This window comes from Colossoma macropomum, unplaced genomic scaffold (genome assembly GCF_904425465.1).
Source record: "Colossoma macropomum unplaced genomic scaffold, Colossoma_macropomum, whole genome shotgun sequence".
Lineage (NCBI taxonomy): Eukaryota > Metazoa > Chordata > Actinopteri > Characiformes > Serrasalmidae > Colossoma > Colossoma macropomum.
In genome coordinates, this window is record NW_023494792.1 from 167,166 (window position 1) to 193,856 (window position 26,691).

At 38.3% G+C, this 26,691-nt stretch overlaps 1 protein-coding gene across 3 annotated transcripts; it reads right to left on the bottom strand.

The window, feature by feature from the left end:
• Positions 1-16,569: 16,569 nt before the first annotated feature.
• On the bottom strand, positions 16,570-25,006 carry LOC118812770 (zinc finger protein OZF-like). 3 transcript variants are annotated; one of them, XM_036577884.1, is made up of 3 exons: positions 24,924-25,006; positions 20,477-20,569; positions 16,570-20,383 (listed from the first exon to the last, which is right to left on the bottom strand). In XM_036577884.1, the coding sequence occupies exon 3, from the start codon at positions 20,279-20,281 to the stop codon at positions 18,953-18,955; it is 1,329 nt and encodes a 442-aa protein (XP_036433777.1). In that variant the 5' UTR covers positions 20,282-20,383; positions 20,477-20,569; positions 24,924-25,006; the 3' UTR covers positions 16,570-18,952. The 3 variants fall into 3 exon arrangements, with proteins under 3 accessions (XP_036433777.1, XP_036433778.1, XP_036433779.1); XM_036577885.1 differs by having other exon boundaries at positions 24,296-24,999; XM_036577886.1 differs by lacking the exon at positions 20,477-20,569 and having other exon boundaries at positions 24,924-25,003.
• Between the last annotated feature and the right edge of the window lie 1,685 nt (positions 25,007-26,691).

Here is a 26,691-nt window from a genome sequence, read left to right on the forward strand (position 1 = left end):
CTGTTCTCTGTTAACAGGTGCTTTTCCAGATGCTTTTAATACTGCCCTGGTGATGTTCCTACTGAAAATGTGTAGCATAAATCCTGCCATACTAAATAATTTGACAAATTTCTAATCTTTCTTTTTAAGTAAAGTCTTAGAAAAATTACTTTCAAATAATTAAATGCATGTGTAATATTAAACAACTATATGAGAAGTTTCAATCAGGTTTTCGTTGCAACCACAGTACTGAGACAGCACTGGTTCATGTTTGTGTGTGAATGACAAAATTCCACGTTTCTTTGGTATTCCTTTTTACCTTGATCTGTCATTGCCTTGTCTATTACTGCAACATATTATCACCTGTCTGTAATGCACTCAGAGCTGTCACTGGTATAAATAGTGCTTTATAAATAAACATATTATTACTATTATTATTTAAAAAATAATAAATATTTATAAATGTCACCTCACACAAACACAAAAGAATAATCGTAAATCAGAATATCCCTGACAAACAGATGATCTTACTCCTGTTTCTCCAGTTTACAGTTTGGATTCTCCAGTCCAGCAGAAAGCAGCTTCACTCCTGAATCCTGCAGTTTACTGTTATTCAGGTCTAGTTCTCTCAGACTGGAAGTTTGAGCTAAGAGCTGAGGACAGAGCAAAATATATTTAAACACTTCATTCTACCAATGATTATATTTAGTTTATAAGTAAAATGTCTTATTATTATGAACATTGTTTTGCTCTATAATTATTATTATTAGTAGTAGTAGTAATAGTAGTAGTATTTAGAAATAGAAAAAATGCTCTCTACCTTTATATTTTTCATCTTCACATTTATCTTTTTCATTCAAACTTAAACTGTGCAGCAGTTATCTGGCAGCTGTACTGATACCAGAATATAACTGCCGCTGCCTGTAAGTTAGAACAGAAAATTCTAATGAGAAACTGGTGAATATTAAGCCAACTTCAGCCTTCAGCCTTGATTTTGGTATCATACTACATTGTTTATACAATGTTGACGTTTCACTGTGACCTTTATTGCCAAATAAGAGCAACATAACTCTCTGTGTGAAAGTTAAGCTAACATTACTGTATATTTTGAAGTTGGTGCTGATGCTTCTGTATTACACAAACTGAAAGTGGCAGGAAAACCAAGACATGAATGTGATCGGGCTGCTGTGTTGCAGAATTTTATGCCATAATTCTTTTCAAATTTTACAACAAACGCAATAAAATTGTGCCTGATTTCCAAGAATAACACTTTGGTTTGGCGCAGTGGCCGATTCAGCATTTAGAGCTCATCAAAAAGGGCAGTATTAATTGAGACAGTGACTGAAGCCCCTATAGCCCCACTCCAGTGCACACCGGTGATAAGTATGTACTACAAAGATTACCAAGCCTGTTTGTTTTGTCAAAATCAAAGTCAAAATCTGAAGCTTTGACATTCTCACTTTATAGTTCACTCTACTTTCATTATAATGATTGTCTTTTTAACTGTATGCTCCTCGTGTTTTTAACAGAATGCTGGTAGTACGGTTTATCCACAAAACATGAGAAGTGGTTCACCTCTGTGCAACACTTCACTGCATAGGGTTTGATACCATCCAATCGGGTTTAGAATCCTGCTTTTCAAACTACTGCAGCAGACATGTAGTATTACCATTTAATCCAGCCTCTTAACCGACTGCAAGCCATGCTGCCTCACTCTTTTATGTGGTTGTTTAAAGCCTATTATGAAGAAATATATAGTGTGCTTAGACACTGCTACAATAAACACTTTCTCTATTTTGTATCTTTGGTGCTACTATACAAAGCATCCCCCTTCAGATGACACCACACCAAAGTTAAACTTATTCACTCTGGAAGCCTGAGATGCAAAACCATTCAACCCAGCACTCTGAAATGCCACTGAAATGAACCGAATTTAAAACAAAGTTTTGCTGTGACTGGGCTTTCAGAATAAAATAAGGGTTTCACAAAAACAAACACATGGATTGACTATTTGTAAATGCAAAGTTCTCCTTATTATCAGACTCCTATTGTTACTACAGTGTATGCATAATTGATAATGCCAGTGACATTGTGGATGTCTGTGTGTTCTTAGGCAATGAAATAAGTCAGTAACTCACTGTAGTTTCTCCAGTTTACAACGTGAATCCTTCAGTAGATCAGTGAGCAGCTTCACTCCTGACTCTCCTGGTTTACTGAAGTTCAGGTTCAGCTCTCTCAGGTGTGACGAGTTTGATTTCAGAGCTGAAACCAGAGCAGCAAAGTCTTCCACTGTAATCCTGCAGTCATACAGCCTGCAGAGAGAAGAAAAACAAACAACTCAACAAATACACACCAGCTACTACTACTGTATATTCCACTATGAACCCCACCAACCCTGAAAGCATGCTGATTTTTTGATGTCCAAGGAACATACATGTAACATTGCTCCTGGCACCATTTATAAGTTACGGCTCTATTCTTGACTTGCATTAAACAGTTTGAGGCTGCTATACATGCACATGCACAAAAACTGATGAAACTGTGTCAGATTATTACGTCCATGGCTAACACCACTTGTTTTCCAGGAGCCCGGGTTTTAGATATCTCCAAGTGGTTTCCCACAGCTCTGAGCAAAAGGAGCATTTCGGATTACTTCTAGACACCATTAAGAAGAGAACCAAAGCCAGGATCGTCATCTCAAGGCTGTCGCTCACCTATCAGAGAGGAAGCGAGGTGTTCAACAGGCTCTAAGTACTGCACTGCTGGCTCCAAGGCTGGTGCAAGAACAATAGCTACTTGAGCAACTGGAGTGCTTTTTCGGTGTGACCAGCATTTTACTGCCAGGACAGACTACACTCAAGCTATCATGGGTCTGTCATCCTGTCTGAGAACGTAAAGAAGGCACTGCAGCAGGCCTGACTGGACTTAACAGTAGTAAACATGTATGGGTAAGTAGTATAAACAGCAGAGAAGTAAGTGCTTTCTATTATATAGACAATGCGTCCTCAATTTCTACCATTCTAATATCATCAGTCATTAAACCCCATGCAATTAATAAATCCAAGGAAAATGTGTGCAGTCAAACTCCAATAATTCGTGTACTCAACGTAAGGTCACTAAAAAACAAAACACATCCGGGATCTCATAATCACTAAAAGTTTAAATACAAACATGTCTCAAATCTCTGATGTTTTCATTTTCATATAATTTCTGTATTTCAAATTAATTTAGAAGTGAAAAAGAAAGTGCCTAAAGTTACCTTAAAAGAGTTACATGTTTAAAAACACTGGAAATCACTGCATGGGCTCAGGATCACTTCCAGAAATCACTGTCTGTGAACACAGTTCGCCATGCAATCCACAAATGCAAGTTGTATCATGCAAAGAAAAATCATATATAAACAGCATCCAGAAATGCTGGACTTCTCTTAGCCAAAGCTCATTTAAAATGTACTGAGGCAAAATGTCCAAAATGGAAAATGTTCTGTGGTCAAATGAATGAAAATTTTAAATTCTTTTTGGAAACCACAGACACTGTGTCCTGTGGGCTCAAGAGGAGAGGGACCATCCAGCTTGTTATTAGCGCACAGTTCAAAAGCCTGCATCTCTGATGGTATGGGGTTGCATTAGTGCCTATGCCGTGGGCAGCTTACACATCTGGAAAGGCACTATTAATGCTAAACACTATATAGAAATTTTAGAACAACATATGCTCCCATTCAGACAACAACTCTTTTCAGAAAAGGTCTTACATATTTCAGCAAGACAGTGCTAAACCACATACTGCATCTATCACAACAGCATGCCTTTGCAGAAGAAGAGTCCGGTTGCTGAACTGGCCTGCCTGCAATCCAGACCTTTCACAAATAGAAAACTTTTGGTGTAACATGCAACAAAAAATCTAGCAAAGAAGACCCAGGACTGTTGAGCAGCTAGAATCCTACATCAGAGAAGAATGGGACAACATTCCTCTCCCAAACCTCCAGCAATTGATCTCCTCACTTCTCAGTCATATAACCACATTTACAGACTGTTGTTAAAAGAAGAGGGGTTGCTACACAATAGTAGACATGGCCCTGTCCCATCTTTTTTGAGATGCGTTGCTGCCATCATTTTCTAAAAGATTTACTGTTTTTTATGAAATAGTAAATTGTCTCAGTTTCACCATCTAATATGTGTTCTATGTTCTATTGTGAATAAAATATAGATACATGAGATTTGCAAATCACTGCATTCTCATGCCCCTCTCAATTACAAATACTTAACCAAAAACATTTGATTGTATTATGGAGATGTGAACTGTTTATTAAAAACACAAAGCAACTGAAATGTCTGAAAATGTACTAAGTAGGAAATCATCAACAAATCAACATAAAAAATTGCAGTAAAACATATGAATTAAAATATTCACACGACTTTTCTGGATGCTTTAGCTACTGGCAGCAGTCTCAGAAGACATTCCTCTGATGGGTCAAATTTACTCCAGCTCCTCTTCTGGATTCAGCATTACAAATGCCACAGCTGACCACTGAGCAGGAGAGAGCTTAGCTCCACTGAGATGACTGGAACCTTCTCTGTTCAGGTATGTTTGTACTTCCTGCACCAGAGAGTGATCATTCAGTTCATTCAGACAGTGGAACAGACTGATTGTTTCCTCTAGAGAGGGATTCATCTTGATCTTCTCCTTGATGTGCTGGACTATTTCCTCTTTGCTGTGACACTGCTTCCTGTCTGTGTCAGTAGGCCTCGTAAGCGAGTCTGATTGGACTCCAGTGAGAGGCCCAGAAGGAAGCGGAGGAAAAGGTTCAGATGTCCATTCTCACTCTGTAAGGCCTTGTCCACTGCACTCTTGAGAAAGTCTGACTGATTGTTGACTTTTTTGACAAAACCAAAAACTCCAGTGTCTGGCTGTAGCAGGACATTTATGTTGTTGGAGATGAAATAAAGAAATGCATATAAAGCAGCCAGAAACTCCTGAACACTCAGATGAACAAAGCTGAAAACCTTCCCCAGCTGCAGCCCAAACTCCTCTCTGAAGATTTGGGTGCACACTCCTGAGTACACTGACACTTCTCTGACATCAATACCACACTCTCTCAGATCGTCCTCATAGAAGATCAGATTGCCCTTTTCCAGCTGTTGGAAAGCCAGTTTTCCCAGTGCAAGAATGATCTTTCTTGTCTGCTCACTTTTTTGGTGGTACTTTTGGTTGCCATGTTTGATCTGAAACTCAAGGAAGTATGTGAACATTTGAGTCAGAGTCTTGGGGATCTCTCCACTCTCTGCTTCACTCAACGCTCTCTTTAGAACAGTGGATGCAATCCAGCAGAAGATTGAGATGTGGCACATGATGTAGAGGCTTCTTGAGGACTTCATGTGTGTAATGATTCTTTCAGCGAGTCTCTGAGCACTGATCCTTTTCCTGAAGTATTCCTCTTTCTGATGGTCACTGAACCCCCGTATTTCTATTACCTGGTTAATACAGCAGTCACAAAATTAAATGTAACTATACTCCAGCTGTGATGTTTATGCTATAATTTGCATTATAACATTAATTGGAATTCTTTATATTATTTTGTGTAATGAATAATCACATGATCCTGATCTCTTACTGGTCTGTAGTGTGTTAGTGAGCTCTGCCTGGTTCATGTTCCTCAGGGCATGCAGTGTGATCTTCAGCACCCCCTCTCTGACACTGCTCTGATCCTCATCCTCCACCTCTCTCTCAGAGCATGCTGGGTAATCCAGACTCATTAGCTCCACAAACCTCTTCAGCTGATTCTTCACCAGAGAGATGACTCTGTGCTCCAGCTCCTGATTAAATAATAAAAAGTAACAGAAACAGGGTCCTGATAGTGAGTGCAAGATGGTCTGCAATAATATTACTGTTTCAATAACTTATTTGATCCTTAACTCTCCATAATTTTTTCCTGTTATATTTAATCCAATTTAAGTGTTTGCCACTATCTATTCAAATCTATTACATGTGAATGTGACTTAATATTAAAAAAAAAGCATTTTTTGGAAAGCAAAGTTACACATCTACATTGTTGTAGGTGGAAGTCCTCCACCATTTTATGATTATTACTAAGTTTGTAGAGAGTTGTTCCGCCATAAACAAAACAACTCTCTTTTTAAAGGCACGCATCCTGGGGTGGCCAATCAGATTTCAAGAGGGTCCTTGTCCACTGTGGCCAACTTGTTAAAACTGCATGTTAAATTCAACAACAGCGTCAATTCTGCAGACGATTGCTGGCTGCACGGATCACTGCAGCACTGTGATGATAGCATGCCAACCATGGTGGTCATGCTGACACAGGATTATTGTGCTCAAAGCTTCAGGTTTACATGGAGCTGTGTGCCAGTAGATCCATGCACAAATGCTCCCAGCATTTGTCTATTCAGAGCACAGATCAAATTCGTTTCCTTTTACAAACAAGAGTTATTAAATAATTGATTTATTTATTTGTTTGTTTGTTTGTAATAACTAGTAATATTGATCTCTGCTTTCATACATACTGTAATTTTTACCAAGTAAGAATTAAGTAAATATACATATTGTTCCTTACAAAACTGATAAAGTTAAGAATTGTAATTAAGAATCCAAAAAATGTGATTCTCATTTAATCAAGAATTGTGCAGCCTTACCTTGAATATGGACTCTTTTTCTCTCAGGGCTCTTTTTTATTTAGAGGCAATGCATGATGCAAAATATGGGAGACACATGGTGGTGGCAAAGTGTGAGTACTCATTACAAACAGGGTTGGGTAACAGAGGTGAGAACAAGTCACTGAGCTACGAGTAACAAGTCTCAAGTCCTGAGTCAATACTCCAGCAAGTCTCCAGCATTAAACTTTGTCTTAAACAAGTATGTATCACTTCAACAAATTTAAAAGCATTTCAACACTGAACACCAAAAATGATGCTAACTGGTATACAGTCAATTAATACCAAAGTTATTTTTATGAAATTTAATAAATTATTATTAATTATTTTTATAAAAGTTAATAAGTTATTGTTATTTATACTCTTCCAAACTGACTGAATCTATGGTACATAAATAACCATGACAGACACAATGATATACACAAAGACTAATGTTAGTGCAACCACACATGAAATGAACAGCAAATAATTTTCAAACAAAAAAAAAACTTTATAGCTGAAGATGATACAGAAATTGATTAAATGATTTTGGGAACAAGTTTAGAATTTTCTGTACCCCGATTTAACCTTGAACCACCCCCTACAGAATTGCTATGTGATCAACATTGCAGACTAGTAGCTTACACTCTTAAAAATAAAGGTGTTAGAGAGGGTTCTTTGCATGATGCCACACATGGTTCCCTAAAAAGCCTTTCACTTAACATTTGAACCATTGTTGTAAATGAGCTGTATAAGTGTAATAACCTTTTTAAAGTTCAAAGAATCTCTGTATAATGTAAAGGTTTTTGGAAGAACCCTTAAATTTACAAACAACTTTTACATTATATAGAAGATCTTTTTATCTTTAAAACGTTCACATTCACAAATCTTTTTTACGAAAATAGTTCCTTAGGGAATTACAACAGTTTTTCTATAGCATTGCTCATGATTTCTTTGTGGCATTTTTTTAAGAGTGTAGCTTGCTGGCATTTCCCACTGCTGTGCTTCCTTGCAAGCAATACAAACTGAGGGTCATTTCTGTGATTTTTAAAACCTTAAATAAATTATTATGACAAATATACTACATAAAACGTGACAACACTAACTAAAACTAGTGACTAGTCTGAACTAAATTTACATGCCAAACAATAGAAACCAATATGTATATGTATAGTATCATGAGGAAAATGATGAGTTACCTGTTAAATTACTACATAAATTTCTGTGCTGAGTAAGGGTTTATTGACACTTGTTTGAATTTTGTTGGTTTCCAGTTTATGGTGGAAAATTTGAATTCTTATGCTTGTCTCACTTGTCTTCTGAAATAAAATAAGCAAAGCATAACCGTAGCTGCTAATTAAGCTGCTGTTGGGGGTCTATATCACATATATTTTGATTAACATTAAAAATTCCTCTCTATGTTTCTTCCATATTGTGTCCTGAGTATTGAGAGTCATAAGGCTCAAGTCCATGTCAAAGTCTGAGTCAATGGTGTTCAAAGTTCAGTTCGCAACTCTGGTTTGATTTTGTTGAGTCGAGTTTCAAGTCAAAGTGAGGAACATCTCCTCATTACTTAACACTAAGTCGAACTGTCCACCTGTCTTAAGGTTAAAGGAGGGTCCATTGACTGGTCACTCTTCATGGACACATGGCTGGGTTCAGGCGAGTCTGGTCTTTCTCTCTGAATCAGACTAAGACATACAAATGAAGAATAGAATTTTCAAAACATGAAAATGTTTTTTCGTCCATAAAAACTGGACTCCGTGTGAACAGGGCTTTAGTCACACCTGACTCAGTCCTGTAGTGCCTCGTGCAGGTCTGCAGCAATACTAAAATAAGGCTCATATATTTTACAGCACTGATCAGATCTCAGGATCAGATAAGTTAAAGAAATATCGGCCAGTCGCATACTTGGGCTGAAGATCAGCCAGGACTGATACATAGTTGATCGACTGTTCAGTCTCCACGGAAAACAATTTCAATTTCTATGTATACTAGAAGCTGTCACCCTAGTTTAATTTAAAACACCAATAAATCAATCTATACTAATAACAATATATAGTATATACATATTTAACATTTTTGATATTTAACTTTTTGATATTTAACATGTAGAACTTTGCATTATGCAGGGACACAGGAACTGGGGGTTCTGAGGAAGGTGCAGTGTTACCAGATTACAGGACAGTTTAACACTACTAAAAATATCTCAAAAAAATAATACTCTGAGCATAGGAAAAGACCAATGTGCACTTTTTTTAAGATGGTATTTTATTTTATGCTATTATATTCGTGTGGCTCATGGCAGAAAAAATTTTAAAAGTAGCAAGGTAAGCAGGACAATGGGGAGCCCCAGGGCACAAACAGAGCTCTTATCCTTCAGTCTCAACCCAAGCCAGCACCTGAAATCAACCGCACCTGTTTCCAACTCCACCCTGCTAGGGAAACCAAAAACACGAAATGAAACCAGGAAAAAAAGGATAATATGGAACGGAACGAGGCAGGGCTGTGACACCTTTCCATTGAAGAACAGAAGCCCCTCCAGCTTCTGTGCCTAGCAACCACAACCCCATTAGCACCAAAGATATACATTCTAAACCTTCAAATTATACAAACCATCACAAGGCCCAGGTAAAGTACTCTCCACTTTCTAACATGCCCCAAAACCTTTGGGGGGAAAAACAGCAGCAGGGACACAGGTCAACTTTACATTCACCCAGCTTCCTCAGGAGATAAGACATCTGCCATTACGTTATCCAAACTCTGAATACAGCACATCTGCAAAAATAAAGCCCAATACGTAAAACGTCAACTGTGTAAAAAAGGTAAGAGGATTATGGTACCACAACTGAAAGTGCACCACCACCCATGTACAAACCAAAATGCTGTAAAGCCCAAATAAATGCCAGTGCTTCCTTCTCAATCATTGTACTGTTCAACTGACGCTTATTGAACTTCTATGAAAAGGACCTCACAGGACGATCCACCCCTTCTTCATCTTTCTGCAGAAGCACTGCTCCAGACACCACTTGACCAGCATACACCTGCAACTGAAATGGCCGATCCAGTCTCAGTGCAGTCAACACTGGAGCCGTACTCAGCAACAGCTTCACATTTTTAAAAAGTAGTTTGCTACAATCACATTTTACCTTTGCATTTAACAAGTCACTCAATGGAGTGACAGCTGTAGAGGTAGAGAAGCCCACCATTCCCAAAAAACACATCAGCTCCTTCTTAGTTGTAGAAGAAGTCAAGCAGTTAATGGCACATACTTTAGGACATATGGGTCATACATGTCTTTGCCATACCACTTTCCCCAAATATCCTGTTGCCCTAACCAATTTACACTTTGGCAAGTTAACTGTCAGTCTAACCTCTTTAAAATGCTGGAACAATGCTCAAATACATTGTAAATGTTGTTCTCAAGTATCACTTAAAATTGAACGCCATCCAAATACACAGCGCCGCCCTCCAGTCCAGAGACAACTTTATTCATCCATTGCAGAAAAGTTTTGGGCACATTTCATAGACCAAATTACATTTTCATTACAGAGCAAGAATATAACCCATATGGTGTAATAAATGCAGCAATCTTTGGCACTCGAGTAGGCAATACCACTTGATAACCCTTTAATAGGTCAAATTAACTCACTGGTTTTGCTGAACTTACCCAGCCGACATAATCTTCCATTCAAAAAAGCAGAAAAGAGTCTGATTTTGTCAGATTGTTTACCTTGTGATAGTCAGTATAAAATCTGAAAATATTATCTGGTTTATTAACCAACAAACATGGTGATGCCCAACTATAAAACAAAGACTTATTTAGCCAATTATCAACCAAGTATTTTACCTCAGCTTCCAAGCACTGCTTGTTTTCAGATTAAATCAATGCGCAGTCATTGGGAAACTTCTAGTCTTAGCAGAACCACCAGTAGGTCCACTGACTATGGCTAGTAGAACCGCCAACCCCCAACTCTGACCTATGAAAACAGGCATAATAAGGTTTCAGTAGACTAATATGGCAAATCTCTGTAGGTGTATTCCAATCCAGAGTAGCAATCACATAGTCTCTTGACAAACCACCAAATATGGAGCCTTGCCAAAAATGGTGAACTTGAAAAGGGGAATAAAGCCTAGACCTGACCCCTTGGACTAAACTCTCTTTTCTCAGCTCTACAAATTTTCATCTTTTTTCTGAGCTTTGACCAGTTAATTGGTCTTTTAGGATTTTTAAATCCATCATGCAACACAGCTAAAAGACCCCAAACTTTGCCCACAAATCATTCACACTGAAATCTAAACCTTCTTGAGTCACCTTGAACCAACATTAGCCATGGTAGCCTTTCCACCCAATCTTTATTAATTTCTATACAATAAGTACATAAAATGATTTAAAAGCTTGGTGAAAACATGCCAGTGTTCCCTGACTTTGCGCACAATAGGAGCTACTCTGCTGGTACTTCACATATAATTGTCGCAACACTTTCAAACAGGGAAAAGGAAACATGAGAGTATCTCTCATTAAATTTTGGCAACAATCTAATCATATTTGATAAATCTAAAACATTTAATGAACACCCAATGTTACTCCCTATATTACTACTTAAGGGTATACCTTCAGCCATTAATCTTAAATGTTCCTTTTCCTGTGTCAATTTTGCTTTTTCTATTTTCCTTAATGCCTTCCGCCCAATGACTGCTGGAGATAAGCAGCTTAGAAAATGTGTGTGTGTGTGGGGGGGGGGGATAAAAGGATATGCAGAGAAGAAAGCAAGTTCTAAAGCATTCTAATTATCTAATATCATCATCATCATCAGCATCATCAAATGCTTAGTCCAGATAGGGCCCCGGTAACAGTTGGGAGAGCAGAGAATCCCAGACAACCCTCTCCCCTGCAGCTTCCTCCAGCTCATTTCAGGGGACCCCAAGCTGCTCCCAGGCCAACTTGAAGATATAATCCAGCAGGCCCTAGGATGATCCTGGGGTCTTGTCCCAGTAGGCCATGCCTGGTAAACCCCCCTGGGAGGCATCCAGGGGGCATTGTGATCTGCCCAAACCACCTCAACTGGCTCCTCTCAATGCGGAGGAGTAGAGGCTCTACTCTGAGGTCCTCTGAGATGACTGTACTCCTTTTTTTGCCCGTCAGTACCTATCCGCTGAGTCAGAAGTCCTCGGGGCCATCCAGTCCCTAAAGGCCTCCTTCATCACCAGTGTCCACCAGGAGTTCTTGGGTTACCGCCCTGATAGTCACCAACAAGCTTTTGGCCATAGCTATGCATGGCGGTTTACACAATTTTGAACAGTGTCCATTCAGGCTCCATGTCCCCTACCTCCTCCAGAACATGAGAAAAGCTCACCCAGAGATGGGAGTTAAAATCATCCCGAACAGGGGCCTCTGCCAGTCGATCCAACTCACCACCAGATGGTGATCAGTTGACAGCTCAGCACCTGTCTTTACTCAAGTGTGCAGAACATATGGTTCCAAGTCAGATGAAATCATGACAAAGTTGATCATTGACCTTTGACCCAGGGAGCTCTGGTACCATGTACACTTATGAACATTCTTGTGTTCGAACTTGGTGTTCATTATGGACAATCTAAGCCTAGCACAGAAGTCCAAAAACAATTCACCATTTGAGTTTAGATCGGGCAGGCCGTTCTTTCCAATCACCCCCCCTCCAGGTCTCCCATTCATTGCCAACATGAGCATTGAAGTCTCCCAGCAATACTATGGAGTCAGTGGGTGGGGCCCTTTCCAGAACCCCACCCACTCACTCCCAGAAGGCCAAATACACTGAACACTGAGTTCTCCTCCCTGCGATTTTAATTCACATTGAGGCGACCCTCTCGTCCACCAGGACAAACTCCAACTGCACAGCAGCCAGACAGGGACTCATGAGTGTCCCCACACGCGCCCGGTGCCTCTCATCCTCTGCAACTCCTGTGTAGAAGAGAAACAACCCCTATCAAAGAGTTTGGTTCCAGAGCCGATACTGTGGGCAGAGGTGAGCCCAACTATATCTAGTTGGTACCTCTTAACCTCCCAGCTCCTTCCGCCCCAGTGCAGTTACATTCCACATACCTAGAGCCAGTTTCCGCCGCAGGGGTCCATACTGCTAAGGACCTCACTGCTGTTTCCCACCACCTATATGGCATTCCATATTCTAATATTATATTGCAACAAAGTAAAATATTAAGAACAAAATTTAATGTAATATAATTTTGTAATAATGTCCTGTATTTTGTGTGGGACATAATCTGATTGGCTCACTGCTCAGCTCATGTGCATAAGGTCTAAAAGGAAAAAGTAAAGTGAACAGAGTGGGCATAAGCGGTTTGATGTGTCAGTTTAGTGTCTATATTGTTGTCTCTCATGTCATTATAGCATGCTTAATAATATTTCAATAATCTAAAAAAAGCGTAGGATTTTGCATGACATTGTGTACATCACTTATATGCTGCTTAAAATCAGCTCCCCTGCATTTTGTATAATGAAGAACTGCATGGTGTAAAGAATTTTCTGACTTCGCTTTTTTTCCTTACTGAGTCACCTGCTATAAACTTCAAATAAAAGTCTTTAAATATTTGACCTTTAAAAATGTTGGGGTTCAAATTATCAGCATGTTTTCTTCGCATTCTTCAGTGTTGTCACTCTTACCTGAGCTCAGTAGAGCTGTTATCCTCTCTGAACTTTATTATTCTGTCCACTGAGTGGTCACTCTTCATGGACACACAGCTGGGTTCAGGTGAGTCAGATCTCTGACCCTGAACCAGTCTAGAACACAAACAGTATCAGACATGATCTACAAACGTTCCTGCATGTTGGTGTAGATGAGAACAAACTTGCTTTACACCAAACCACATGATTCTCTCACCTCTCAGCTTTCTGTGTGTCCTGTTCCTCAGAGGAGCTCATTTCGGAGGTTATGCCTTATTCTTTAGATTATACCCAATCCTGTAATCACTCACACACACACACACACAGTCAGGTCTCCTTAAAGATGTCTCCTGAAAGTCTTTGTCTGAAATGTATCTCTGTGTACAGTTCAGTTATTTTCTGCTCTCTGTGTCTGAAATGTCTTTAGTCCAGTCAGAAATTCAGTAATTACCTCTGTGTCTTTTCTTCAAGAGCTGTTCAGCTGCTTCATTCTCTCTTCACAAAACAGACACTGCTGAAGATTTCACTTTCAGTTTCACTTATTACCAGTTTAGACTGGATTTTTTTGCCGCACAAGGAGGAGGTGTATTTTTTTCTTTTTACAGGATGAAGAGGGTGGAGTGAGGTGTAGTTCAATCACAGCTCTCTTCAGTGACTGGGCTGAATAGTTGGGACTAAACCAAACATGTTCACAACTGATGTTAGCAAGACTTTCCCTGACTCTCCTTTCACATATGACAAGCTCCGTCACTCTCTCACACTGCTGTGCACAACTCACACACCTCATTCACTGTTCTGATGAGTTCTGATGCCTGATTCACACTTGTTTACATTTTAGTACGATCTGTTCTGATTCTGGCATCAACTCACTAACAATACATCAATTATTTTCAAATGAAAATTCACTAAAACCCAGGATAGTCCAGTATAAATCTATTTTTTATGACCCAATCCACGCCTTCAGATTTCACAGTGAATAAAAAGAATGCCACAATCTCACATCAGACAATAGAGTAGCAGGCCTGTTTTATTCAAGATTTAGGCCAACTATTTACTGTGTTCCTATCATACATCATATTATACACTTCAGAGAATCAAAGATAACATTTATCCTCTGTTAATATGTCCTATATTTAATCATATGTGCTCTCTGTCTGTGTGAATTGGCTTTAATGAATCTTATGTAGCTTCATATTGCTACTGTGTAGCCGACTGATGATAAATAGATCAACAGAATAAAAAAGAGTGAGCAGTATTAATGCTTAAAAGCCAACTCACCGTTTTACTTTATTTTAACCTTATCTTTTAACAGTCTCACAGACCCACAGTCAAAGCTCCACTCCCTACTAAATTACTGTACAGACAGCTCTCTGCACTGTAAACAATGAAGAGTTCAGTCTACTGTAAACATCAAAGCAACTGTCTGCAAGGATCTTTTCAGGTGACCACTGTCCACTAAGGATCAGAGGACTTACAGCAGAGGCCACGTTTTATGGCATTATCAAAACTGCTTCTAATGCCTGTTTCAGGCCTGTCAGGAGAGATGCAGAATGGCTCGTAATATTTTTTGCGATATATTTTGAAACACTCAACACAGCAACATAACTTAGAGTCTCTCAAAATATTTGACATAATATTCAATTAATTAAATATTTAAAGTACAGTAGCACAGGATAAATAATTTCACGGCCTGGACAGTTTAGGCTATTACTTCAGAACAAATTCTCAGACTAATAATAATAGTTTTAAAACATAGCGTTCCACTTCTATACTAAAACTCATGATGGCGTTCCACTTCAGAAAACATCTGTAAAGTTTACATTCCACATTCCACACTACGTAGAAGGTAAACCTCCCAGCCCTAATCACTTACTTGCATACCACACATTCCTATAGCTTGGACCCCAATTAAAAATCCAACATATGCGTGCATAATTTACTTAAACATACTTAAACATTCAATAAAAGTTAAATTAATAAAAATGCAGCACACACTGTAAAAGCTGGAAAAGGACAGACGTTGATTTAAACTGTTTTAACTGATATCTTGTATGTTTTTTTTTCAACTAAGCTATAATTTTGTTTTCTATTGTTAAATTCAAAGTATCTAATTGCATAAAACCTTTGAAATTCCTCATTATTAATTATAAGGCTGAACTTGCACATCTCTTCTACAGGGTAAAAACTTGAATATATTCTAAGAATTCTTTGGTAACAAAAACATCTCCATAATACCAAACTGTCCATATGAGATTTATTCAAAGACATTCTCTGCCTGGAAAATGTATGATGCCTATAGCAATGATTCATAAAACAAAAATAAAACAAAAAATAATAAAAACTAAATATCATAAAAAGTAAAACATGGTAAAAATAACTTCTATTGGTTGGAGCTGACTGATCTCTGGTTTGGCAAAATCTACTGCTTCCTGTTATCCTAGAATTTTAGTATAAGTCCTGGACTCCTCAAGCAGCATCAGCCTTGCTGTTTCACATGTTTCCAGAGGTCAAAGTATTGTAGATGTCTAATCCTGTCCTACCACCCTACCTGTTCCAAAAACAGTCCATCTCCTATTGTCTGGATGAACCAGGTCATCCCTCTAGGAATCACCTCTAAGTCGTCTAGAAATGTCTGGTCTGTATTTTCTTTGCTAAGGATTTAGTACTAATAAAAAACGTAATCTTTTTGCTGACATTTATGGTGTCACCTCAAAATCTTTGACAAGGTTTTAGGCTCAACATGTTCACTCACTCTCTCTCATCATCTAATCCTCTTGGGGCATGAGGGATGCTGGAACCTATCCCAGCACTCATTGGGTGGAAGGCAGGAGACACAGGGCAGACATCACAGGGCCGACACACAGACATACATCTCACACCTTGGGACAATTTAGTATCTCCAATTAGCCTGACTGCATGTCTTTGGATTGTGGGGGGGGGCCTATGCAGACACGGGTGAGAAAGGACCCTAGTTGCCTGGCCAGGGAATCAAACCCAGGCCTTTCTTGCTGTGCCCACTATGGCACCATGCCGCCCCTCACCATGTTCAGTAAGAAATAATTTCAAGACATATGGGCCAAAGCAGCAGCAGTTGACAAGTGTTCTTTTGGTCAGAAAATAGACATATTCAATTACATGCTTAAATCAAACAGCATGCAACAATTTGGGCACCCACAACCAAATTACATATTTTGAAGTGAAATGTAGTTAATACCACTGTAGCAAACTAATTTAAAAATCTTTTAATACAGTTATTTTATTTGCTAAAAAATATATTTTTATAGTTATTGTAGCATGTGCAGACGTCTGGACACCCTTCCAGTCATCTAAGAACTTGTTAACTCATCAGGTTCACAAAGGTTAGGTTTCCCCTACATGATGGACTTAAATCTGGGCTAAGAGAAGTGTAAGATCTATATCATGTTTATTTAAGGAAAGATACCTTGCCTAATTACAACAGCTTTCTGAGTTGTTTAATCTTCCTAATACTCACTTTATCTCCAAGCAAGATTTTTGTAAGAAATGTGTACTGTTTTGCTACATATTCCATTCCCTTCCTATAGATGGTCTTTTTAAAGTCTTTTCAAGGTTCAATTTCCTCTTGTATTTTAAAGTATTTGACCTCACTATTCTTTCTGAGATGATTCTTAAAAAAACGTAGTGTTTGACTCTAGAGTTATCAGATACTCTTTGTAACACTATCTTACATCAGGTCCACTCTGTGCCATGGACAGGGGCTTATCCTCTGTCCAGTGCACTTATCCCCTGTACAGTGCACCTATCCCCTGTCTTGATTCTTTTAAACTGGAAAAAGCATAACCCTCCAACCTACACTGGGATTAGGGATAGTCCAACCTTTCGTACTGTAAATACAGTACACTTTTCACGGTTCAGTCAGTAGTGTTACAATACTGTAGGCAGTTCTTTTTCCACATTTATGTGGAACCATGCAGTGGTGTAAGGCACAATTGATATGTCCCACCGGCAGATATTTTTTTTCTCTCCCCCTTCTGTGAGAAGTCCCCTGGGGATGACACTGTTATTTCATCTACATATTTAAAAAGACATTTCTTATATAAAGCAAACTCTTGAATCTCTGTAAACTTAGTAAAATTTTAGCAACAAAGAAAACATTGACAAAAGACCAATTTGGCGGGTCAAGAATCATCATTAGGAATTTTCAACTGATGTCAATTCCATAGCAAAATACATTTTCTGACTCAAAAATACTTTAAAAACTCTTTAAAAACTCGGCACAAAAACTATGAGCTCCTCAGTGCAGCTGGCTGAGGTTCTGAAGATGAAGCGAACTGATGCCTACAAAGCAGGAGAAGTGTATAAAAATATATCAAAGCACTTGCTCACAATTTTAACTGCCTGAAACATTAAGAAAGGTTAAAGAGGGAATTTAAAGTCTAGGCAAGATCTGGAAGACCAAGAAAACTCTCAGGTAGAACTGCTTGTATGTTGGTCAAAAAAGCAGAGCAAAACCCCCATATGAGAGCAAAGGATCTGCAAAAAGGTTAAGCTGATGCAAGAGTGGTGGTACCTTTTGTCTGTGTACACTGCTTGCATAAGCATGATGTGCCTGGAAGAGTCATCAGAAAGAAAGACGATTTGCAACCTTGTCACAAATGTCAAAGTCTAAAGTATGCAGAAAAGTATCTAGATAAGCCAGAGACATATTGGAAACAAGTGCTTTGCATTGACAAAGCAAAAACTGAACAGACAGCTGGCAGCAGGGTTTTTACTTAGCCTGAACTCTGACACATATCAATCACTATTTTGTTTTTTTCCTACTTTTTTTAAGTTAACCGAATATAAAGTAAATGAGCATTAACCTTTACAAAAATTATATTCTCTAAAATAACTTGCTGCAAAGGTTGTGTTATATTCTTTTCATTTCAAAAATTAGCAAAATGTTACAGGTGCCTAAACTATTGCATGTAACCGTAAATCAAGTACAGTCAAATACAAATACAGGATAAAAACTTTTAGGAACAATAATTACATAATTATATTAGCATATAAATCACACAAAAGAGAAAATAAAGACCTCTTATGTAAAATAATTGCATTGCACAGTTGCTGCAAACATTAATGGTTGCGCTCCTGCTGCAACAGCTCATCCAACCTCATGCCAACAATGCTTGGATAGGGCTGAAATCCAGAAATTGCAAAAGTCACCGAAGCAATGAAACCTTGCCATGTTCCTCAAACCACTTTGTGTCACTGTTCATGCCAAGCAGGATGGCTTCATGGTTAGTTGCTTGTGACATATTCTATCGCTTCTAACAGCATGATGAAATCCGGACCTAGAAATACGTGCCAAAGTAACTTCTTTTTCCACCACCCAACAGGGCAGTTGTGATGCTCCCATGCCCACTGGAGAAGCAATTCCTAGTTCTTCACTCCACATGGACTTCAGCTATAGTAGCCTATTCAAGACCAATAAGTGGTGCACTCCAAGATGACTTCATGCACTTGCCACGTTCAAAATCACCAAGGCCATGGACACTTTGCCCATTCTAAAGCTCATTTATGCTAAAAATGTACAATCTGCGCGATTCTATGTGTATCTAATAAGCAATGAACCCAGCATAAACTGTTATATCATTTGTGTATGTTAAAAAAAAAAAACCTACAACAAGATGAAAACTGTCTTACATACTCATGTGTTATGGGTCTCTATGTTGTTTTTATTGCAGCTGTGTTTCTTTATAGTACTTGTATATCTGAAGCTCTTCCCACATTCTGAACAATAATACGGCTTCTCTCCTGTGTGAACACGCAGGTGTCTTTGGATATGACTCCGCTGATTAAAATTCTTCCCACACTCTGAGCACTGATACGGCTTCTCTCCTGTGTGAATGCGCTGGTGTAGTTTGAGATTACTCTGTCGATTAAAGCTCTTCCCACACTCTGAGCAGTGATATGGCCTCTCTCCGGTGTGAGTACGCTGGTGTTCTTGGAAATGACTTAGTATGCTAAAAGTCCTCCCGCACTCTAAGCAGTGATATGGCCTCTCTCCGGTGTGAATGCGCTTGTGCGTTTGGAGATGACTTTGTAGAGAAAAACCCTTCCCACACTCTGAGCATCGATGTGGCTTCTCTCCTGTGTGAAAGCGCTCGTGTCGCAGAAGATGACTCTTTTGATTAAACCTTTTTCCGCACTCCGAGCACTGATACGGCCTCTCTCCGGTGTGAGTCCGTTGGTGTATTTGGAGATGAAGCTGATGATTGAAGCTCTTACCACACTCTGAGCACTCGAACGGCATATCTCCCGTGTGAATGCGCTGGTGTCTTTGGAGATGACTTCGTCTGTTAAAAGTCTTACCACAATCTGAGCAATGATGTGGCTTGTTTCCTGTGTGAACACTCTGGTGTATATGAAGGCAACTACGTCGATTAAAACTCTTCCCACAGTCTGAGCACTGATACGGTTTCTCTCCTGTGTGAACTCTCTGGTGTAGCTGTAGATAACAACGGCGATTAAAGGTCTTCCCACAGTCTGAGCACTGATGGAGCTTCTCTCTTGATTGAATGCGCTCAGGCGTTTCGACATTACTCTCATTAATGCTCTTCTCACACTCTGACTCGTCGTACAACTTCTCTCCTGCATGAATGCGCTGGTGCAGTTGGAGATGACTTGGCAGAACAAAACTCTCTCCACAGTATGAACAGTAATGCGGTTTCTCTCCTGTGTGAATGTGGTGGTGTCGCTGGAGGCTACTCTGATCACTGAAGCGCATCCCACACTGTATACAGTGGTGAGATCTCTCCTTTCCTGCAGTGTTCGGCATTTCTCTGTTGGAGGTGTTTGTGCAGGGAGCAATAGCAGATGTTTGCTGATTATTCAAGCTCACTGGCAGCACCACATCCTCACATTTAACCTCCTCCAGTTTCAGAACTGGCAGCACCACCACTTCACTTTTAAACTCTTCAGGTTCCACCACTGGCACCTCTGTATCCTCACATTTAATCTCTCCTGGTTTCAGCATTGTGACATTTACTCCTGACTTGTTTGTGATGATGAATTTAAATTGTGTAGAAATGTAAGCAAGCTGAGCAGGAGAAGACTTGCAACAAGAGATTATTCATTCCTAGAAGAAAAAAAGAAAATGAAACAAATAAGGATTAAAACTCAATTTGAAATACAATAACAGTACAACAAAATGGTCGGCCACTGTACATACCGTAGACAACACTCAGTTCACCAATTTATGACCATCTTGTTAACGTTCTGTAGTTTTGTATTTCCTTGCGCAAACCTTGCCCCTTAAGACGTCCTACAATAGGTGTTTATCAAGTGAGAAATACATCAGCATCTAACAAGCAGAGGGACATTTAAAAGTTGCACACAAACCACACAAGATGTTAGCCATCACAGTAAAACATACAAACATTTATATGAGTGTTAAAATCACTGCATGGCTTTCAGTCGCAAACCATTTACTCCATATCTAGTTACAATACGGTTTTAATGAGCTTATTCAATATAACAAATGGTAGCTGATTATGCTTCTTAAGGATAGCTCAGATCATCATACAAAATGTAAACAAATAGAACAAACATTGTGCTAGAATTAATGTTTGATATTTAGGCACACGAGCATTCAACATATGCATGATGGAAATATAACCACTGTGTACTACTTCAATGCTTTCAATTACAACCATGCAGATGTGGGTGAGTAATTAGGCAGCTAACCTAATTACATCCAAGTTCATTTGTGAAAATCGCAAGACGTCCACAGTACTCACAAGTCACAGCAATAGGCACATGACTGATTTATTACAACCCCATTTCCAAAAAATTGAGATGCTGTGCAAAATTTAAATGAAAACAAAATGCTATGATGTGTGAATCATTTAAACCCTATATTTAATTGCAAATAGTACAAAGACAACAAATCAGATATCGAAACTGAGAAATTTTATTGTTTTTTGAAAAATATATGCCCATTTGAATTTGTTGCCAACAACACATTCCAAAAAAGTTGGGACAAGAGCAACAAAAGGCTGGTAAAGTTGTGTAATGCTAAAAAAAAACACTTGGTGGTAAATAGGCAACAGGCCAGTAACATGATTGGGTATAAAAAAGCATCTCAGAGAGGCTGAGTCTTTCAGAAGTAAAGATGAGGAGGGGTTCACCACTCTGTGAAAGACTGCACCATCAAATAGTGCAACAATTTAAGAATAACGTTTCTCAACATAAAAGAGCAAAGAACTTTTGCTTTAATCATCTACAGTACATAATATCATTAAAAGGTTCAGAGAGTCTGGAGAAATCTCTGTATGTAAGGGTCAAGGCCAAAAACCAGTATTTGCTGGCCGTGATCTTTGGGCCCTCAGGCAGCACTGCATCAAAAACAGACATGATTCTGTAGTGGAAATCACTGCATGGGCTCAGGAACACTTCTAAAAACACTGTCTGTGCCTGCAGTCCAGACCTGTCACCCACTGAAAACATTTGAAATAAAATGAAAAATACAACAAAGGAGACCCTGAACTGTTGAACAGTTGAAATCCTATATCAACAAGAATGTGAAACATTTCACTTTCAAAACTACAGCAGTGTCTCCTCAGTTGCCAAATGCTTACAGAGTGTTGTTAAAATAAAAGCTGATGAAACACAGTGGTAAACAGGCCCCCATCCCAACTTTTTTGGAATGTGTTGTTGGCATCAAATTCAAAATGGGCATATATTTTTTTCAAAAAACAATAAAATTTCTCAGTTTCAACATTCAATATATTGGTTTTGTAGTATTTACCTTTAAACATATGGTTTACATGATTTGCAGATCACTGCATCCTATTTTTATTTACATTCTGCAGTGTCCCAACTCTTTTGGAAATGGGCTTGTATTTAAACATAGTGGCTGACAACCAAGGAAGTCTGTAATTCTCATAATAAAAGCTCAAGTTTAATTAAAGTATTCACAATTAAAGCTGTAAAACTTTTCCTTCTACATAATTGGCTAAATGTTTCAACATTCTGAGTGTCATTAGAATGGGCCTGTTAGTTTTGAACTGTTGTGCCCAGAATTTGGTGAAGTCATGTCAGGTTAGCGTTCTTCATAACAACAATTCTTCACTGCTCCACTTCTAGTTTCATAAATCAACTTCTTGCCAGGTTCTTTACGGAACCGTAAATGGCTCTTCTAAGAATTAAAATGTTTTTTAAAATGTTTCTTCAGATTAATAACTTCACATCTAGACCCTACATGCATAAACTCAAAAGCCAAGAAAATTAAGGTTGTCTAATGCCAGCTGCAGCATTAGCTATAATATACTGAACAAACATATAAATGATTCTTACTGAAAAGATCTCACCAAGACACACAAAAATATGGCGGATCATGAAAAAAGAATTCCCACATTAGTATCTGGCTTTAACAACATTTGCCTGTAGCACTGCAATTTTTTTTTGTATTAAACTGCTGCAAAAAAAAGAAGCAAAAGCGAATTATACTCTGTGTAAACGAGAAGATTGTAGAACAGTAAGCTGCACAAAAACTAATGGACGATGTTTGAAACTTAGGTGGACAAAAGATGAATTCTACCCTCATACTGCCAATATGTTTCAGTCAAGCTATGAATTTACATTCAGGCATAATTCTACTTTACTGGATTAACGGACAGATTTAAATGCCGAATTAAATGCCTCCTCCAAGGTGATTAACAAAATAAAACTGTCTTTGTTTAGCATTTTGATTATATACGGTCTATACTAGATGCCTATCCAAAAAAACATACAGACTACTTATGTAATTTTTTTTTAGCCTACTACCTTACAGAGACATTGTATGTGCAGGTTTGTAGCCTAAGGATTCATCATTATTTGATATTACTACTGATTATGCGTGGCCAAATGATTTCGGATAGCATGAAATACTAAGGCCTAATCTGATTTTACCCCTTGCCCCTAATACCCCTCCATTTTGCGCATTCACACCTAGGAGTAGGGTGTCTCAATTTTTGTTGAGATAGAGGGGTAGGGCGAAGTGTTAGGGCTACGTGGTTTGTCACTGAGGTTTTTCAGAGGAACACTCCAAACAGAGTGTTATGAGAAAAAAAAAAAAGGAAAATCAGCAAGATGGCTGCACAAGCGACCAAAGAAACCCACAAACGTTAGAATTTTCTGTTAAAAATTACAATTACCATTGTATTATCTTAGTTTAATGTCATTTCAATGTGTTATTCTTCATAACAAGTTTCAACAATCGCTAGTAGTTTGCTGATGTCTTGGTAGCTAGCTAGCTAAATTTCCTGTCCCACCTTAAACGAGGCAGCAGTTATATTCTGGCACCTGAACAAAACGCTGGTGAATAGCTGACTTCAGCATCATATCACCAAAGATTCAGGGGTAGTAGTGATATATAGTTTACATGTGGGTGGTCATTTGTAACAACTTAATTTAACATGTAAACAATATGTATACTCCTTGAAATAAAATCATGGCATCTCTTACTGCAAAAAGTAATTTACTGCTGGTTGCTTACTAGCAGGGTCTGCCTATTCACTAATACAGGTAATGTTAAAAAAATAAATGCTAGGCAGCCCAAGGTTTCCAAAAGCATTTTAAAATTATATAAATATAATTTAATAAATTCTTATTTCCCCTTTAAACTTGCATTCCTGAAATATTTTAATATCAAAATACAGCATAATTTTATGAAATAGATTTGTAAGAACTATTTGAAACCTACCTACCTTCTTTATTTCTATAATGTTTTGTCTTTTTGGCACCCCTACTTTATTGGGACCGTCACCACTGCCCTTAACAGAATAACACTGAATGAAATCCTGTATGACACACACAATGTACTGCACATAACTACTGTCTATCCCATGCCATAATCCTTCTGAATAAAAACCTTTCCCACTTTCTTCTACTGTACTCTGTGCACATATGTATGTTAACTTACTGCAATACACATTTTATAATTATGTTAACATTCATATTTGCTGCTCATTTCTCTTAGCTGTATATACATACTGTATATACATACATCAGTGCTCGACTGTGGCTCCCACGCTTTTAAGATTGTGTTTTATTGAGTTTAATTTCATGTTGACACCTGCACCAAGAGGTCCTAGGTGAAAAAAGACTTCTGTAGAAAGAATGAGTACATTAACAAACAAAGCAACACACTGCAAGAGCAATACAAATCAAGTGGTTATGTAAATAAAGAGAAATAATGATGAATTTATGACTGAGAAGGATAAATGGTTTAATAACGAGCAGCTAGACACAACAGGGTAAACATAAATAAGTATTTGGGGAAATTATGTAGTTTTTTAACATAAGTGTAGGCTAGGCCTATGTAAACACAGGCAAACTGAGGAATTAGTATCGTTGTAGAGCAGAAAAGTAGGCTAGATTTCTGTCTACAAGGCCAAAGATGGTGTCAGGAGGTCATTTTAACGCAGAGTCAGATCTTTTTCTCGCTAAACTAGCAGATCTGATCAAACCTGGAGTTCTAGCTAGCAGATACAGCATTAGCACAGAGCATCCACAACACTGTTTAACCTACAACTGAATGACTACCCTGATACGGGTTTACATTCCCAGACAGCAGCACTTCAGACATCAGAGGGTTGTGCACCTGAAAAGGTAACCTTAACACCTCAAAATACCTCAAAATACCCCAGAATCTCCTTCCTGCCGACAGTTTCTCTGGAGCTGAGGCGCTTCTGTTTCCTCCGGCAGCGAGAGGACACCACTGCACATGCGCAGAGCGTCACCGCGCCAGCTCGTTTCTCACTGGAGTATCGGGGGGTGACGATTGTGTGAATTCGGAGCTTTTTTAAAATGCAGATATATATATCCATATATATACAAACGGATATAACAATAGGATATACCTCAAACCTTCACATACCAGAATAAATAAAAAGAAAAAAGAAAAACATTGGGATTTAAATAAAATTGAAAACCTTTAACACAGCAATGGATTTACAATATTTCTTATTTTGCTGCTGGCGCCAATTCACCAATGTATAAATGTAATTACACAGATCTGTGCGTACAAAGGTCATGTATGAAGGTATTTTCCCTTTATGTATATAAAATTTTGTAATTATTATGATCAGGTTTATTATAAAAATGCTCACAGGGGGTGAATTCGGAGCTTTGGCGCTTGGGTTGAAAACTGATTTTACAAATCGATTTTAAAAGTAGAACGTTGGAGCACAGAAACCATTAGGAGTGAAACCTAATGGTTTTGCTTTCTAATGGGAATTGGCTTATCGTTTTCCAATAGAGACTACTAGATTCCTGTAGAACTCCCTTAGATCCCATTAGGGAACCACCAAATGCGTTTAGAATCACCCACTGGTAACCTGTTAACCCATTAGGATCCTTTACACTGTGATATCAACCCATTAAAAAGCCAGAAGCACATTACAAAGCCATCAGGAACCAGCAGAAACATTGAATGGTTTCTATGAGCTTTTCCAGCAGGGATGTGAATCATGGATTCAGCTTCTTTTGGGAATTATATAATATGGAAGGAATAACACTTAATTTAAGACTACAGAGGCAGAAATTTGTTAAAGATGGAGTCCTGCAATGTCAATAATAACACTTCAAAAATATTCCATATTAAAAAAAGACCCATTATAAACCATTTGGATCCTTTACGTTGTGATATCAACCCATTAAAAAGCCAAAACACATTACAAAACCATCAGGAACCAACATACATGCATACATACATACATACATACATACATACATACATCTAAACCGCTTATCCTTCTGGGTCGCGGTGGGGTGCTGGAACCTATCCCAGCTGTCATTGGGCGGAAGGCAGGATACACCCTGGACAGGTCGCCAGTCCATCGCAGGGCCAGGAACCAACATAAACACTTAATAGTTTCTATGTTTTTTGTTTCAGCAGGGTTGTATTATATAATTTAAATTGGCAGTACACATCAGTCCCCGGATTCCCATATATCTCCTGCCCTTCATCCAAGGTATTTTCAGTTTACTGTTAGTTATTGAAAAGCATATGTTAACATCAATGTGAATGTATGTCTATATGAATGTATATACACACCTGACTTTCTGTGGCCTGACTGCGAAGTGGTGAATCTTTTTTGTGATCTTCTAATAAACAACTAGTTCCAAAAAAGAGAATAGCAATAGTTTCCTCAGATCTCAGAATATTTTGATTCCCCCAATGTCTGATAATCATTAGGATTTTTTAATGAGATTTTTTAATTAAATCTAATTTAAAAAATATTTTGTTTATTTGTTTGTTTGAATTTCCCCATTTAGTGTAATAGTGATGTAAATTGTACTCATGTGTGTTATAATTGTTATGAATAATTTCTTCAATAATAATAAAAAATGAGGATTTGAACTTTATTGGAACCAAATTTGTGAAAGAAAACTCGAACA

Excerpts from the sequence above, each read along its gene's own strand:
- LOC118812770 (XM_036577884.1), bottom strand. The coding sequence starts at position 20,281 with ATGCTGAAACCAGGAGAGATTAAATGTGAGGATACAGAGGTGCCAGTG.